General features: G+C 40.6%; 1 protein-coding gene across 1 annotated transcript; it reads right to left on the bottom strand.

Annotated features, from left to right (window-relative positions):
• Nucleotides 1-1,022: 1,022 nt before the first annotated feature.
• On the bottom strand, nucleotides 1,023-16,934 carry LOC135463732 (tetraspanin-18-like). Its single transcript, XM_064741143.1, has 8 exons — nucleotides 16,798-16,934; nucleotides 10,919-11,056; nucleotides 8,645-8,851; nucleotides 7,258-7,332; nucleotides 6,168-6,287; nucleotides 4,249-4,467; nucleotides 3,093-3,176; nucleotides 1,023-2,835 (listed from the first exon to the last, which is right to left on the bottom strand). Exons 2-8 carry the CDS (start codon nucleotides 10,976-10,978, stop codon nucleotides 2,767-2,769), a joined length of 834 nt encoding a protein of 277 aa, XP_064597213.1. The 5' UTR covers nucleotides 10,979-11,056; nucleotides 16,798-16,934; the 3' UTR covers nucleotides 1,023-2,766.
• Nucleotides 16,935-19,569: the final 2,635 nt, after the last annotated feature.

Below are 19,569 nucleotides of genomic sequence, written 5' to 3'. Positions count from 1 at the left end.
ATACTAGGAAACAGACGAACGAAATGCATATCGGAGTTCATGTACATATAACGCAGCTATGTATATGTCAAGAGCATACACCCTAATAAATTTTATTAATTTTTGGACAGACATTTGTAGTTCTGAAAGCAAAGAATTATATTTCTCTCTTGTTTTGCAAAAGTAAAGATCTTAATGTGGAATGTAAAGAAACTAAATATTCCTGTTACAGTTACCTGTATAGTGACTAAAGTGAGCCCACCAGGTGTCCCAAAAATTAAAAGAATTAGGGCATTAGGCGTGATTTTACGGTAGTTAACAGATTGGATATATAGCTGTCTGCATACAACATGGACTCAACATTGACATATACCGTAGTTTGCCTGAGCCCACGTCTCGCCTACATCTGCGTGAACTCCCGAGACCTCTGAAATGATGATCTGGTTTATTGTCACCGGAGATTAACTCATGATTAAGAGGCTGAATGGGGAGTGACGTAATATTGATGTATCATTGAAATATAATTAAGGTCTTCGCTTATCTGACGGCGGCCAGGTACCAAACCGAAGTGATCGCAGTAAACCACCGCCCTTCGTCAGCTACCTGATACATCTTCTTACTTAAGCCGTAGCCCAGCCTGCAATGTTTGAATCAGAATTTTTACCTGTGTAGTGAAGATGTAAGAGCAGATGCTCTCCCCTGAGCTGATTGCTAAAATGTATGTATGTATGTATGTCTGCTTGGGTTTTCAGTCATATGTAGACGAGGAGTCATTAGGTGTGTACTTATGTTTTATTGTGGCACGGCGAATGCATGTGCTAAAGTGCCGCCGTAACGGAAGTATCATAGCGAACACCAGACCTGATATCCCAACCAGTCACATTATACTGACACTGGGTTAACCAGTTTTGTATCCCTGCTTTAACCTCTCAGTGGTGAGCGCCAAGCGAGGCAGCAGCAAGTACCATTTTGAAAGCCTTTTGGAATCAGCTACATGGGGTTGATTGCCAATATACACATTCTCAAAGAACACGATGAGCGGATTTGTCTCGAGTTGTATCGAAAATATTTATTAAACAAACAACAAACGACATTGAATTAACACACAATTGGCGAGTATTTTGTTAAAACGTTTGTGCTTCTTCGGAAAAACGTAACGTGTGACCTGTCAATTGACTGAATACTGTACGCAAGCAGCCCCAATGGGTTTGTAAAAGTCCCTAGGTACAAGATTTTTTTTCCTGGAAATCTAAGTTCAAAAGTAAGAATGAATCTGCCTTATAAACAAGCAGGATTTGAAAACTACATCACTGCCTTAATAGTTCAGCCAGGTCCACTGGCTGCTCATGAAGGAGACGACTTGTAGACGTCTTGTGAAGTGAATGTACATATCAATATATCAATACTGAAGTCGTCTATGACACAGACGTTTTCAAAACAGTAATCGCTACAGGAGTTTATGTGCTACATGGTTTGTAACAATGAAAACCAAAAATGTATGACAGAAAATATGAGGAACATAAGGAACACGTTTAGCCTAACCGTCCCTGTGAACATACAATTAGCGACATCTAAAATTAATTAGTACAGCTCTGTTCAATCATAACAGGAAACACTGCACTTGATCGGTGTTGGGAAGACTGGTAAATTGTGTAGTATGATTGGTTTAATATGCAATGCCGCATACATCAACTACAGCATCCCATCTATCTGAGAACAGCGTAGTTGTTATAAATATCCGAAAATAATAGTGGGTCTACTTTTTCGTCGTATGATGACACTGATAACGAGATATATAACTAAAAATGTGAGTTTCTCCTGCGATGATCATCACTGTGGAAGAAGGCGGCGTTGTTGTTGTTGTTAAGGATGTGTTCTCATTCTTGATCCTCCATGGCTGTGAGTAAGCGACATTTAATACCTTTCTTTGGAGCGACGATATATAATATATATGTTCCTTGTATAAGTCGACGCAAAGTTAGAGACAGACAGGTATAATAATCCGATATACATGTTATATGGTAAATACCAAAACAAGAAAAAACACAAAAACACAGGTACACATATCAAAACAAAGGGACATTTACAAACAGCACGTCAGTCTGAATATAAATAGTAACTGAAAAATATACCCACCAAATGATAGCGATCAAGTATTCGGATGAAAATCTCAATTTGGGCTGAAGGACCTTTAAATAATTTTAGAAACTTTTATATTATCCATTACTTAAGTATAACATATTGAACGTAAGCCTAACCTGTGGCCTTCGAAATATTCAGTTTTGCGGACAGATTATGTGTTTATTTCTTTACCCAGATCATTCATAAAAAAAGGACAAACTTGTCGTTGAAACAAAATCCACCATCGGGTATAACTGTTAGAACTTGTGCATAATTTAACGGTGCCATACAGCAAACATTCTGATTATCAATACTTACGATTTTAAGTTAACCTTTCTATAGATCAGATGCTGGCTTATCTTCCCTCTTCTGAACTGCATACGATGTAGGGCCTCTCCAGGCGCCTGAGAACAAGGTAACCGAAGTCAATGATGGCGACCACGCATTGCTTTGGTACCCATAACTATAGCGTCAGAAACAAACAAATATTATGAACAAATGTCCGTACATTAACGCAAGTTGTATAAGAAAACCAACGAGTTTGCCGAACTCCTTGTTCTTTCATTCAGGATGTCCACATGCTGTATTTTGGTCTAGTGCCGAGTTACTGTGAAAACCAGTGCTTTGGACAATCCGCTGTGTCCAGGTCATCTCAACAGCTCCCCGTTACACTAGCACCTCTTTGGTGCCGCACCATCCACAGAAGAGCGCCCAAGCGAATAACAAGAGGAGAAGCTGAAAGAAGAAAAGTTAGGAATCGATTGCTTCACCCAAATAATTAATTTCCAAGATAAAAAAGATACTATACAGCCATTATCAGGAAAAACTTTTTTTCTTTTGTTTTCTCTCTCTCCACAAATGACGTCATCTTATGACGTTATAAGATAAAGGGTTCATGTTTGAATTAATACTTGATCGATTCTACTACAGGTTTCTGTATGAGGTGATGAGAACAAGCACCAAAGAGAATTACAGAATCTGTGTAAGCGTACCTGTGTAATGACAGTCGCTACTCCAACACCGATTATCATCAAGCTGGCTTTGAATAACTGACTCTTCATTTCTTTGTAGCATCCCTGAAATTTAAATAAATAAGTATTATTAGTATATATTACCTAGCCCTAAGGAAATGAGCAGTGGATACAAGGTCAAATTCATTGACAAAGTCCGAGGCACGCCCCGCATAACTATGCCTACTATTAAAACTACTATTGTGCAGGAGTATACTTGTTCCCATCGGTTTGAGCTAACAGGATAACAACTCTGTCAAAGTCCATCATTAAAGAAAACTCTCCAATAACGGCTCAAAATTGGATAATTGGATAATTTGTCATGGTGAAAGCACAGTGAGGTTTCAATTCAATACAATGAACCGTTAAAAAAGCGTTCAGAAAAAGTTTAAACCACGATAAATCCAGTAGGGCCGTAAGTTCGTAGACAGCTAACATAGCGGTTCAAAACGCGATAAATCCAGTAGGGCCATAACTCTTTAGACAGCTAACATAGCGGTTCAAAACACGATAAATCCACTAGGGCCATAAGTCCGTTGACAGCTAACGTAGCGGTTCAAAACATGACAAATACAGTAGGGCCATAAGTCCGTTGACAGCTAACGCAGCGGTTCAAAACACGACAAATACAGTAGGGCCATAACTCTGTAGACAGCTAACATAGCGGTTTAAAACACGATAAATCCAGTAGGGCCATAAGTCCGTTGACAGCTAACACATCGGTTCAAAACACGACAAATCCAGTAGGGCCGTAAGTTCGTAGACACCTAACATAGCGGTTCAAGGCACGACAAATCCAGTAGGGCCATAAGTCCGTAGACAGCTAACATAGCGGTTCAAGACACGATAAATCCAGTAGGGCCATAAGTCCGTTGACAGCTAACGTAGCGGTTCAAAACACGACAAATACAGTAGGGCCATAACTCTGTAGGCAGCTAACATAGCGGTTCAAGACACGACAAATCCCGTAGGGCCATAAGTCTCTCCAAATCACCTGCACCATAGACAGCTAACGTAGCGGTTAAAGACATGAGCTTCATCATGTAACTCTTGACAGTCAGCCATATTCAAATATGGTACAAATGAAACGTAGCTACCCATGGAGAGTGAGCACCCATTTGCCCAGTCCATGACTTACAGCGTTTGTCCAGGTGTTGGTGGTGTTCCATGAGGGATAACACGAGGTGCTCATGGGCTTCAAGTCGACGTAATCGTCCGGATACACCCAGGGATTGGCGTATTTACAGCAGGACCTGGGAACCGGCCAAGTCGTGTCGGTGGCGGTCAAGTTGTCGGTCTTGTGCCAGTAGGTGGCGTCACGGTAGTCCTCTTCGTCTACCACACCGCAACATTCCAGCTGGCAAATTAGAAAAGTACGACAGTGATTAAATAAGATTTAAATATAAAATGTTCATAAAAAATAGTGTGCAATGCACTACATATCCTTCATCCATAAATACAACTGCACGAGATGGTGTGTTTACGAGGTCATGGACGCACGTGCCCAACGACCTTGAAAAATGGACCAAGGTTAAAGAAAATACTACGGCCCTTCTACAGGATTCTATGAATAAGTGCAAGTTGGATGAAAATTGCCTTAAGGGTTCAGTAGACAAGGTGTTTACAATTCTATGACAAACTATTACATAAATTATCCCAACAGCCTTGAAAAAACAAAAATGACCACGATCACAGAAAATGAAGTTTTGTAAAAATAACCCATGTGGACAGACGTTCGGGGCGACACCAACTATTGTGATAATACCCCTAGGCCAATTTTGATTTATTTATCGATTTTTTTTACTTACACGACTGTGGCCAGCATTACGGTGAGAAGAAACAGGGCAGTGCCCAGGGAAGACCCACGCGTTTATTTACTACATAATGCTAAACACATATAGCAACAACTACCAATACCAACATCCTTTGTAAACTTCCTCGTGTAGCTGTCCACATAATGGTACGCACACATATTGCACCAGCTGCCAGTACCAACAACTGTTGTCAACTCTCTGGCGTAAGAATCGTGTAAAAAAAAAAGACTATTTCTTTTAGCGACTCGCCTTTAGTCAGTGACACGTAACAACACAAGCTCTACACATTGCTATGTTGAACATTCACATTATTACAAAGGAAATGCAGTTAAAATACTTTTCTAATTCACGATGTTATACTCCAGAAGCTCAGTTTCGACACCGAGAACGCATTGCCTCAGGTGACGTCATAATTATTCAAAAGCAAGTTACATGCTGGACAATGGACGTGGGGAGTAATTTCTTTTACAATGGCTGCATCAACAAGCGGTTAGAACAAAACCCACGCACTAACACATCCTACACTACTGTCTCAGCAAAAAGACTACACTACTGTCTCAGCAAAAAGACTACATCTCTGTAATGCCCTAACACCCATCTCTAAATCTATACTGTCGTGAGATCATATACTGCAAGAGATCAAATAAAATTAATTTATTAATGTTATATTATACTAAAACGTGTGAACAATATCAAATATGGCAGTGTCAGTAACAGGGTTTATCCAGCATGCCGCTGGATTTTGAATAATTCTGACGTCACCCGAGGCGACGAGTTCTTGCCCTCGAAACTCAACTTAAGGACTTTAACATTATGAATTAGAAAAAGTGTTCTTTCGTTGCAAGAATATGAACTCCTCACATGTCCACGTGTAGCACTTGTTACATGTTACTGACTGAAGGCAATTTGGTAGCGAGTATGATTGATTTTACAGACAACTGAATAAAGGCGACTCGCTAAAAGAAACAGACTATAGTGTCCTGAATTTCATGTCAACCAGACACACAAGGACAGTTTTTGTGCACACCTTGCTAGGATAGTATTTTAGACAAAAGACTCTGGAATACGAAGAACTGACAGGCAAGCAAAGTGTCAGGATTCCCAATGTGCGGGAAGAATACTTCTTTGTTTCCTTCACCAGTAAATATTTCCGTCTCCGAGGAAATGAGCGTTAATTCCGAATAAAAAGTAACAATAATCCACTACCATAATGATGGCATTTTGTTACCACCTGTAGTCGTACCTCATACTGAATGGAGTCCCACGCGGTAGAGAAAGCGTTAACGCCTTTGTCCGGTTTTCTCGGCATGACGTAACTTTGTGAGAGTGACGTCTTCAGGGCCGCTCTAAATTTTCCCTCGATCTGAAATACAGAAGAACAAGAAGAAGAAACTCTGAACACAGTTTGACTTGTATTGACTCACCTGAAATAACAGAATAAGGCCTAATAAGGACTAATAAGGGCAGAATAAGGACTGTTCTTTTTATTTTATATTATTGTGGAAAGGGAATATTATATAGTATATTCGCAACACAACGTTATATACTGACATGTATATGCTAATCAAATGTGCAAGGCGCCTAGCCAGGAAATACTAATACACACCTACCACTACATTTCAATTTTAAAGTGGTTCAAATCACGTACTGAATATCATTTTATTCACGCACACACAAGCATTGTACGTGACGTGTACTGGAAGTTGTGTACGTTGTACTGGAATAGGTGTGCATGCTTCTATATAGTGTACGTTGTACTGGAATAGGTGTGCATGCTTCTATATAGTGTACGTTGTACTTGGATAGGTGTGCATGCTTCTATATAGTGTACGTTGTACTGGAATAGGTGTGCATGCTTCTATATAGTGTACGTTGTACTGGAATAGGTGTGCATGCTTCTATATAGAGTACGTTGTACTGGAATAGGTGTGCATGCTTCTATTTAGGATAAATGCACTGATCTTGTACCAGAATTTCCGTAAGTCTTGTTTTATGACTTTCTCACTTCTGTACTTTGAAACGGTTACCTATGCTTTCCTTGCCTTCGTGTCCGTGAATATTTGGGGACAACCTATTGAACTGCTTGAGAGATTGGCAGGAAAATAACACTTAATTTCATTTATCTCCCCTGACTGGTGGCGATTGTTTACTTTGACAGTGACGTCATTATGGCTCATGCAGTGACGTCAATAGGGTAAGACAGTTGTGTCATTATGATAGTGATGTCAATATGGTAAGACATTGACGTCGTTATGCTAAGACATTGACGTCATTATTGTAAAACAGTGACGTCATTATGCTACAGGACTAGGGCGATAAGGGGATGGACTTACCTCATCTCTGTAGATAATGGCGAGTATGATTGCGATGGCCTGTACCACCAGTGCCAAGGTCAGAGCCACGCCATACTGAAAACATGAGCGTTTCCTCATATATTCTTATTTATATACAGGGTAAATGAGTCTACAGATGCACAGAGTGAAAGGTAGAGAGTGCCTAAAAACTGAACAACCAGCGCCTTGGTAAACCACACTACCATAACATCATATACATTTACAAGGCCTACAAAATTAGTTACATTAGGAAAAATAAATGACGTCCCTTCAAATAGTTTGAAGTTTGTGATTTAGATGATAATTATTTGGTTACCTAAAAAGGGTAATTTTGGATATGTGTGGTTCCATAATTTTCAAAAACTAACTAAAAACTAACATGTTTGTTTATTCATTTATTTAATTGGCGTTTTATGTCGAACATTTCGGTCCCAACTACATGTAGTTTAAATGTGACTATACGGGGCAAAATGTTAACCGTCATCCATTTCCATTCATCTGCTGACTCTCCATTTCTGACGTCCCCATGTTTTTTGGAATGGTGATTTACGTCGTATTCAAGAATACCCCAGGTATATGACTGCAGGCATTCCTGGGTGAATTCCTGGATGAATGTAAGCTAGAAGAATTAGAAATCCAAATCTTATGAAACGTTAATATAAGGGATAACGGTTGTTTCTTTAATAACAAGGGTTTTTTCAGATTTTAAAGCCTTCGGTATAACCAGACGCGGAGCGGAACTCTGCTCTCTACCGTATAATGACGCTCTAGTACATAGCATGCGGTTGGTTTGACGTTCACGATGTTGTTTAGCGGACAGCTGGTTGACGTTGTCAAAACAGACTTGGCCTCTCTATGGTATGATTGACCCAGTGATGATGTGTATCGCTGAACTTTTGACCACACCAGAACTTGAGAGGATCTGGACACTGGGAGCGTGAAACTAAAACCAGCTTTTTGTAGGCAGGAACACATGCTGATCTACGTCAGTATATGCCTCTAGCATTTGGTACACGGACAGATATCAAATAAATGCATCACTCCACAGTCTACTGATTTCGCGACCAGTCCGGGAAATGTCTTCAGGTCTCTTCCAACAATATTTTTAACGAACATCGTACATAATGTTAACTTTCCCCTAAATAAATATTACCCTACCATTAAATTCATTTCAACCCATCTTAAAATTATTGATTTTCTGTACGGTGGGATTTTTTTCCCGGGTCTACTGGTTAAAATTTTTCGCGGTCAAGACTTCCGTATTTGACCTTAAAGTTCCAACCAAAAAAAAGCCATTTTGGAGAAAAATAAACAAATACACATAGAATCCGAGTGTCATTATTTTACAGCGTCTGGTTATTATTATTATTATTATCCAATCACGTACCACACAGAGAAGACGACGGTTACTCTTCCACGCTCCGCACAGACCAATGGCGGCCACGATAGCCACGAGAGTTCCTCCCACGATCAGTACTATCGTCGTCTTATCCAGGAATGCCGGCATCTCCGACGTGTTCCCGATCAGGTCCAAAATATCGCTCTTGTCCAGTAAGATGTAAATCCCGAATCCCACCGCGATCACTCCTAGCAACTGAAAAAAGAGAAAAGGGACATTACATAGATTATTTTCTAAAAACGAGGCAAAAGTGAAAATGGGAAACCTGCTAATTTTAACATCAAATTGAAAGGAACTTCCGGTATTAGAAGATAAAGATTAAACCAGTGAAAATGTAACTTTGACAAACAACCTTGGGCGAATGTAACAAAGTTATTTTGAAACTTGATTCAAGCCAGCACTTTTGGGAAGATACTGTAAAATCATACACCACGGAAGGCAGGGGAAATTAACAAAGATATTTTCAAATCGTGATTTAAGCATGCGCTCTTTGTAAATTCCAGTAAAATCACAACTAAGGACAGATTTGAAGACAAGTATAATCTGATTTACTCTGAATCATAAAATAAGCATAATATAATTGCTATCAAGTTATAGATTTCGACGTAAATAAAGCGACTTTGAAACGTTAAAACCATTTGCTATATAAACTGTAAAGTCAGTTCATCCATCTTTACTCTTAACACACTGACTATTTTTCATATGGCACGTGTTGCAAGACAAACCTGGACAAACACATTTAAGGACAATCTTCATTCAGTGACGTGTGGAAAGACAGCACATACAGCCCTGTGCTATAGCACTTATAAGGGACAACTGCACAAAGTACTCGTGGGGCGTCAAGTCCACTTTAATAAATACATTATTAAACGCTATTAGCTCCTAGCATTACGTCCACAAAAGTACAATTGCCTACAGGTAAACACATGTACCTTATAGCATAAATTCAATATACAAACTGTACAATCCTCACAGTGAAGAGATTTATTTATTTATTTATTTGATTGGTGTTTCAATCAAGAATATTTCTCCTATACGATGGCGGCCAGCAATTTGGTGCGTGGAAATCGACCATCCGCAGGATGCTGGCAGACCTTCCCACAGTGAAGAGACACCTCAACAATCGTTCACATTTCAAACAAATTCACTGGTTCACTGGAACTCAACGAATGTAGGAATTACGCCGCGATGCTAGTTTACAGGAGGTTGCTCTAAATGTGCATAACACTCCTGGTTTGGGATATGTTAGCTGTACATTCTATATAAATAACACTCCTGGTTTGGGATATGTCAGCTGTACATTCTATATAAATAACACTCCTGGTTTGGGATATTTTAGCTGTACATTCTATATAAATAACACTCCTGGTTTGGGATATGTTAGCTGTACATTCTATATACATAACACTCCTGGTTTGGGATATGTCAACTGTACATTCTATATAAATAACACTCCTGGTTTGGGACATGTCAACTGTATAGCCTATATAAATAACACTCCTGGTTTGGGATATGTCAGCCGTACATTCTATATATATAAAACTCCTGGTTTGGGACATGTCAACTGTATATTCTATATAAATAAGACTCCTGGTTTGGGATATGTCAACTGTATATTCTATATAAATAACACTCCTGGTTTGGGATATGTCAGCCGTACATTCTATATATATAAAACTCCTGGTTTGGGATATGTCAACTGTATATTCTATATAAATAACACTCCTGGTTTGGGATATGTTAGCTGTACATTCTATATAAATAACACTCCTGGTTTGGGATATGTCAGCTGTACATTCTATATAAATAACACTCCTGGTTTGGGATATGTCAACTGTATATATAAATGTCATCGTGGATATGGTCAAAAACGGATATACAAATCATCCAATACAGTATACAAATCATCCAATACAGTATATACATCATCCAATACAGTATAAAAATCATCCAATAGAGTGTATACATCATCCAATACAGTATACAAATCATCCAATAGAGTATATAAATCATCCAATACAGTATATACAATACAGTATAAAACAGCGGCATGGAGAACAAAACCAGAGCAGCGACGACAGTGTGGTAGCTAGCAACTGGTCACACGTAACTAGTGAAATACGTCTACAGCATAGACAATAAATCCAGACCATCGACGACAGTGTGATAGCTAGCAACTGGTCACATGTAACCAGCGAAACACGGCCCCTTGTCAATTTAAATCAATTGTAACTGTTAGTGTAAACGTGTAAAAAGACTTACCACCACGATGACGTTGAGCACGATCAGTGTCCATTTCATGCACCCGGCGCAGCACCCCATGGTGGACAGCTAATCGATATCCCGATCTGACCAGAGACTGACTTGTCCTCTAAGCGATCTCAATGATAGATTCTTTCTCTGCACACAAACAAACATATAACAAGACATAAAGCAGATGTATATTTATATGCTTCATCACAAGACTTTCAGACTTTCAAATTTGCCCACATGACAAACATTTAAACAATCACGTAGCGTTCATAGCAGCTTCAAAAAGTCAAGTTTTCAGAAACAATGTCTGTCAATTTCGCAATTGCTGCTGCCTGATAACTGCTTTTACCCATACGAATACATAGACGGCAATGACGGTTCGACCACATATATGTGTTGGGATTGTTTTACCCCATGGCCTCTTACAAACAGGTTGAATGACCCAGTGTTGCACTGTACAGCCTGTTACGTTACGTACGGAGAGATTTACATTACGTACTGAGAGGGTTAAATGTCACAGGCATCGAGTTTAAAACGCGCTCCTGAAATGGCATTTACAAGAAATTGTAACGGACCCCGACGACCGGCTCACATTCACATTTGCAGGGAGATAACTCTCACACTGTCAAAAGAGTGAGTGGGGCAAGTCTTATGTCCCTTGAATCATGTTTCACAGTACATAACTCTGTTATAACCTCGTGTATACAGCACAAATATGCCATGATGTACTGACTGTCCCGAATAGTACATAAACATTAACACGAGCTAGAGCGACAAAAGGTACGACATTTGAAATAAAAGCAAAGATTTACTGACATATTACATGTAGAACCTCCAGCGCTGCGGTATAGGCCAATATATAGGGTATAAGACTCACCGCCTTCGAGTGAATGAAAATTCTTGACTGGATATGTGTTAAGGAACAATCATATAATCGCTGACGCACTTAAGTTGTTCCCATGACTTGTTAGTTTGTGGAACTACACTGTAAAGTCTGGCGACCATAATGCTGGCCACCGTCGCATACGTGAAATATTCTTGAGTAAAACACCAATCAAATCAATAAATCAAATCTGGAGTCCTGTATTAGGGAGTCGTGTTCATTGTTTTAACCTTAAACGCTCACCAGAAAAACAAAACAAATTAAGAAGCAATGCCAACAAAGTCTGGTCTGTATAGGAGACACATGAATATTAAAACTATACTATCCAAAAAAAGAAACGCATAACCCGGTTTTTTGCGGAGGTGATGCAGTCTTTTCAATTATGCATAACTAAATAAGAATTGCTATTCTGCAAACAATTTTTTACACAGATTAAGGAAGGGTCCATATCTAGACAACAAGGCCATCAACTTGAGGTAAGACACTCACAATGAGTCTCCCACTTGAGTGGAATGTCAGTATCTGTTGTGACCACCACGGGCACGAATAACAGTTCTGACACGCCTTGTCATGGACTGGATGAGACGCTGGATAGAGGCCTGGGGAATGTTCTGCCACTCCTCCTGCAAACATGCAACTTGCTCTTGAAGCGTTTGGGGTTGAGGTTGACGTTGGCGTAGACGTCGATCAAGTTCATCCCACAGATGCTCAGTTGGGTTAAGATCCGGGGAACGGGACGGCCAGGGTAGCACATTTACATTGTTTTCGGCGATGAAGTCCCTTGTGACACGTGCCGTGTGCGGTCTGGCGTTGTCCTACTGGAACAACTCCCGCTGAACGTCAATGACAGGTAAGAGGTGTGGCTGCAGGATGGTGTCTCGGTAGCGTACGGCCGTAAGATTTCCCTGAACGTGGACAAGATTTGTACGACCAGTATACGATATTGCTGCCCACATCATCACACTCCCTCCACCAAATCTGTCCAATTGGCGTACGCAGTTAGGGGCATAACGTTCGTGAGCACGTCTGTAAACCCGGTTTCTACCATCACGTCTCTGCAATAGGAATCTGGACTCATCACTGAACCAAATGCGTCGCCAGTTGCGTAGATTCCATGCAGTCACGTTGTTACACCATCGGAGGCGATTGGCGCCATGGTGAGGACGCAGCACGATCCCAACATAGGGCCTCCTGGCTCTCAGTCCATGTTCCCTCAGCCTGTTCCGCACTGTCTGACCTGATATCCTCCTCAGTCCCGGTATGCTGGCTGCTGTGCTTTCAGCTGTAGCACAACGGTCACGCAAATGGAGGACCCTTATGTTGCGATCTTGGGCTGCTGTAGTGACACGTGGTCGACCTGAACGCCCACGGTCATTTGTTGTCCCAGTATTGTTGTATCGGGCAGCAAGCCATGAAATCGTGCTCTGGCTGACGTGTAGACGCCTAGAAATGGACGATTGGGACTCTCCAGCTTGAAGTCTTCCAATGGCAATATTTCTTGTGACAGTGTCAAGACGTGGCATGTTGAATCAGCTTGAAAACACCACTTGAAAGACGCCAATTTCCGGCCCGAAGTTGCGGTTTTATAGTCACACACTGCATGCTTTCCATGCGTAAGTTCGGCGTGTAAGACTGCACGTGATGCAGTGTGGTGCTGTATTTTTTACTTCCTCCAAAAACGGCCTCAAAACTCAACATTTTCAACCAAGAAATGTTTTGAGGAATAAAATGTGTGCTAACTGTGACTATTAACAATATTAAAACACATTTTGCTCATGAAATGAAGACAAAATGTATTTATTTCATTTTAAAATAAAACAAAACACCTATGCGTTTCTTTTTTTGGATAGTATACATATCAACCCAGGCAATACTGTTTGAGTGAGTGAGTGAGTGCTTGGGGTTTAACGTCGTACTCAACAATTTTTCAGTCATATGACGACGAAGGAATCTTTAGGGTGCATGTACGTGTAATGTGCCTCCTTGTCGCAGGACGGATTTCCACCGCTCTTTTATTTAGTGCTGCTTCACTGAGACGACTTACCGAAGGCAAGTAAGCCGCCCCGCCCGAGCCATTATACTGATACGGGTCAACCAGTCGTTGCACTATCCCCTTCATGCTGAACGTCAAGCGAGGAAGTTACAACTTCCTCTTTTAAAGTCTTAGGTGTGACCCGATCAAGGATTGATCCTGGATCTACCGGTCCCGAAGCGGACGCTCTACCAACTGTGCTATCCGGGCCGGTAATACTGTTTGAGATACCACCTTTAACATTTACCTTAACATTGATACCAATACACAAGAAGCTTGGATTTTGTCATCCACGGTACGGTAATTACTGTACACACTAACGATGGGAGTTCTCTCCTCATCTTAGTGTACTTTACGCGTATGAAAAACTGGAGCTTAGCGCATGTAGTATGCTTTTGGAGACCACCATTAACATTTACCCCAGCATTGCTCAACCCGTTCTTGGCCAAGGACGCTGACGCGGAAGTACATGTTCAGGCAAGATAATTGAAGGAGGCCTGTAAATAAGACTGTGTGCTTGAAACAAAATGTAAACCCAGAATCGTCAGGACAGCTGTCGTCATGCCTAATTTCATCTTAACACATAATATCTCTGTATTGTGGTTGACTTGTCTTTACATTATAAAGTTCTTTGTCCGCGTCCGACGGTTTTCTCTACTGACTAAAGTCAGGAGGATTGACAGGTAAGACCCTGGTGCGGTGCGGTTCAGGGCTGTCCTGTTTTACGTTGTGTGTGACGTTAAAAAAAGCAATCAAACATACGTACAGAGGTAAATAGATAAATTCATGACCGCAGAGATCGTATATACATGCATACCTACCAAATGATCTGCTCACACGTCAGCTGAAATAGACCCGACCTGAATACGACGTATACTGAGTGAAATATAAATATCTGACAGTGTGGATATAAAATCTGACAAGACGAGGTGAGCCAGCCTGACACGCTTGGAGGGTTGCTGAGTTTAGATCATATGATACATCTGTGTTATATGGCAGAGGCCAAGTGGACTTTATATATACATATAGCTTCTATAACACTTCACGCATGTGTGGTTTTGAAATGTACATGAACAAGTGCGTAAAACATGTGATCCGCGTGAGAGAAAAAATGCACACAAGTGTCAAATTCGGCTTTTGACGTCGTCAACTTATATTCATATAAGTAACACATCTATATACATGGATATCATCAGCATCTCCATCATATCGAGGTCATATACATACAAAAGTCCATTCTGATTGGCTGTATCCGTGAACTACAATTCCGAACAGTTCGCAATGTTCGCGTCATCAGCACCTGTACCAACACGGACGTCATGTGACATTCCGATGAGGCATATATACTGTCCACGATCCACGTCTATACTGTATGCATCAGTCTATAAACTATATCAATGGACTTTCCATCCGTTAACCATTACTGTATATAAGTGTAGTCAAAAAGCTAACTAGGATTGCCAGTTGAGTCATCACTCAGGAGAAATACGTACAGTATACCACAACTCATGATAAGTGTCTAATATAGGCTAATCGATTGACCGTTCAATTATCTACGGTTTAGCGTCGTGCTCTCACATACATAAACTATCATATACTACACAACATCAGATCTGGGCCTTCTCTGCAAGCCGAGTTGTCCGTATCAATTCCCTAAATTCAGATCATCAGCCCTTCAACAATGGAGTCGAGAGTTCGAATTCAACCTACGCTGGTTTCGCTGCGACCCAACCGGAGTTATGACTAATCGTATACCTGAATCAATTAATACATATATTTGCTTATTATTTCACTAATTCATTCATTCATACATCCATCCATTCACCAATTTATTCATCCACACCTTCATTTAATCATTCATCCATTCGTCCATCATTCATCATCCATTCATTCATCCATCAATTCCTTCATACTTTCATCTATCAATTCATTCACATTTTCATCCATTAATTCACCCATTCTTTCATCCATTGACTCATCCATCCAGCCAGCCAGCCATCAGTCCATCCATCACCCAGCCATCAGTCCATCCATCCATTCATCCATCAATTGATTCATGCATCAATTCATCCATCCATCATGCATCATTCATGCATCCATTCATCTACCCGGCCATCAATTCATCCATCCATTGATTCATCCATCCATCAATTCATTCATTCTATTTCTAGAAATGGTATATGCGTAAGAATTCGTCTGTATATTTTGCAGCCTGCAGCAATGAATTAGTAACGTCAGTTCAGCAATTGTTTATCAGTTGTGGCTATGTCTTAGCATACATGTTAGTCTGTGATAAGCCATATAAAGGCCTACATGCCAAAGTAACGTCTATGTGTTGTACCGACATGTAACCAAATGTACAGACATCGATACGTCTGTTTAGTTTGTAACCAGTGGTGTACGAGTGGCAATATTCCAACAGTATCTCTGACCAACTCCCCGCACTTAACTGGTCTATTTCACAGTCTAGTCTATACACATTTATATACGTCAATCAATACACACAATACCAATCCACAATGGGAATTCGAAGTCTCTGAACGGCCATAATATAACCCTGTCCAGACTAGAAAACGAGACCAGCTACTTGTTGACTGCATAACTGGTAAGCTGGTAGGGCCAAATGCTCATCTTAAATGCAGTATAGGTTAACACATCACATAACCAGAAGCCTCCTTTTAAGGGGAGAAAATATGCAATTAACAGACGTACGAGACTTTGTGCTGTACACACATGGTGCATTTGGGCAGGTATACCGGCCTGTATCATGTGTACCTGTAGCTACGTGTATATCCGTATGGCATAAGTCACTATGCATATATAAACACATAAGCTGGGGCCCTGTATATACATATATGTTATAATGAGAAGTCTTTGCGTGCCTCTGTACATAGACGGACGGTATTAGTTGTTACAAAGACAACCACACGTACAGACACAGGGAAAGCACATAGCAACGGCATTCGAACTAACCTTAGACAGGGTAAATTCCACCGCTCTCACAGTCGCTGTTTGTAGCTTACATCGTACTGACGAAATAAGGGAATGAGTTAAGTCCGCCAGTTACGTCTAAGCGCGAGTAGTTTTGTTTTCACGGTGATTTCCAGTCGGTAGCCCCGCCCGGAACGATGCACGGCGCAGGCCCAGTGCGCGTCAGCTGAGGGCCGTGGCTATTTTTAGCCGACCTCGCTAAAGAACTCAAAACACGGCGAGATGCCAGACTATATGCGAGATGCTCTGTAGAGCTTCTCAGTTGTGTGTCTTATCTTGTCACAGTCTTCTCCAGCCAGCATATCTTGATGAGGTAGAGCTATTAATTGACCCGCGTTTAAGCACGTACTTGTAGTACACAGATTACAGCACCGATTAGGCCGTTGGAGGGAAACTCGTCATAAACGCAGGAGTCTTTAAGATTAGAGGAGTGAATTTGATAGAGCAGGGTTCAACCCCGAGTTGGGGTCACTCAAAAAAGGGTTTTAAAATTGTAACTGTGACACTTCACATTATGATGTGAACAAGTATTTATTTTATTCATTTACTTGTCTGATCACTGTTTATTGCCGTCAGATTGAGTCTCCAGCTTACGTAGGAGGAGGACTCTCTATAGCACTCGGCCACCACATTATACGGGTCCACGCTCATTAATAATTAAGTATGTTTTACACCTATTTCCGGGAGGCCTCCGTGGCCGAGGGGGTCAGCACGCCAGCACGGCGTGATGAACCAGGAGCCTCCCACCAATGCTCGTGGGTTTCCCCCGGGCCCTGTCTGGTTTCCTCACAACATAATGCTGGTCGCCGTCGTCTAAATGAAATATTCTTGAGTACGGCGTAAAACACCAATCAAATAAATAAATACATCAATTTCCCTCACTTTCTGTGACGCAGGTAACGGTGGCCAAGTTATAACCCTGTTGTCTCTGAACCTCTACACATCCTGTAAACGTCTATAAAACCAACTCTTAATAACAAATATCTCGTTTTATCTCGTTATAAGTACATAGCTTAAATCATTTAGCATGGACAATCTGACAAAGACTGCTTGCAGTGTGTAGGTCCAAACACTTCCGTTTCATTTACCTGTAAACCTAGCTGCAGTGTCCACCGCTATATAAATAAAAAAAATACTTGAGTACGGCGTTAAATATACCAGTGGGGAACATTTAATTATTTATAGTCATTATTTGCATTTTTTTTTAAAAAAACGACCAATGTCTGGTTTATATAGACTGACAGGCTTAGCCTGTCTTGTTTTTGTGACATTAGGGCCTACACAACTTCGTCATACGCGGGAATGGAAAAAAATCACAGGGCCTGGCCAAGCATTGGCCTACATGATAAACGTGGTGACGAAATGCCACAACCCGCTGGACGCTCATATACAGCGGAATTCGAACTCATGTCATCGTCGGTCATGAACAATTTTATGGTTTTTTGAGAGTATCAACAATAATCTTGTCAATTTTATGTGTGACGTGTGTTCTTTGGGCAATTTTATGTTGAGCTTAAAGAAGACATTTGAGCACATTAATACATCCGCTGAGACCCTGCCTGAACTCTAGCAGCCCCCTCGCCTGGTTAACGGATGAAAACTACGGTAACTTTTACCCAATTAATAACGTCGCCTACAAGTCTAACAAGAACTAACCACTGTTAAATAATGACCTACCGTTAAATAGGTAGCATGTAGGCGTATGGTCACGACTAAACCGCCATCAACAGCAACCCAAAACAAAAAAGTAAAGAAATAGAAAAACATAACACCGTTTGAAAATGTCATTGCGACATGGTCATTGTGTAAACAAATAAAGACACTTTGTCTTAACATTGATAAACATTTATGTCTCGTACATATGTAGTCTATATTAGTTATATAGCTAGAGGACATTTGAGTGCCGGTACGGTCTGAACCTTTATGGGGCTGAGATTTGCCGATGTTTCCTGCATCAGATTTTAATACAAATATACTTAATCTTCGACATATTGTGTTTTTCGTGTCTCGGATGAACGTTAAGCATGCGTTTTATCACGTCTCGAGTGAACAATAAGCATGTGTTTCATCATATCTCGGATGAACGTTAAGCAGGCGTTTTATCATGTCTCGGATGAACGTTAAGTATGCGTTTTATCGTGTCTGGGATGAACTATAAGCATGCGTTTTTGGTGTCTCGGATGAACTTTAAGCATGTTTTTTGTGTGTCTCAGATGAACGTTAAGCATGCGTTTCATCATGTCTCGGGTGAACTTTACGTATGCGTTTTTTGTGTCTCAGATGAACTTTAAGCATGTGTTTCATCATATCTCGGATGAACTTTAAGTATGTGTTTCATCATATCTGGGATGAACGTTAAGTATGTGTTTTATCGTATCTGGGATGAAATTTAAGCATGCGTTTTTTGTGTCTCGGATGAACTTTAAGCATGCGTTTTTTGTGTCTCAGATGAACTTTAAGCATGCGTTTTTTTCTGTCTCAGATGAACGCTAAGCGTGCGTTTTATCATGTCTCGGGTGAACTTTACGTATGCGTTTTTGTGTCTCAGATGAACTTTAAGTATGTGTTTCATCATATCTGGGATAAACGTTAAGTATGCGTTTTATTGTATCTGGGATGAAATTTAAGCATGCGTTTTTTGTGTCTCGGATGAACTTTAAGCATGCGTTTTTTGTGTCTCAGATGAACGTTAAGCGTGCGTTTAATCATGTCTCGGGTGAACTTTAAGCATGCGTTTTTTGTGTTTCGGATGAA

Source organism: Liolophura sinensis, chromosome 3, assembly GCF_032854445.1.
Source record: "Liolophura sinensis isolate JHLJ2023 chromosome 3, CUHK_Ljap_v2, whole genome shotgun sequence".
NCBI lineage: Eukaryota > Metazoa > Mollusca > Polyplacophora > Chitonida > Chitonidae > Liolophura > Liolophura sinensis.
The sequence above is the reverse complement of the archived record's forward strand: the minus strand, read 5'-3'. Positions and strand labels throughout refer to the sequence as shown.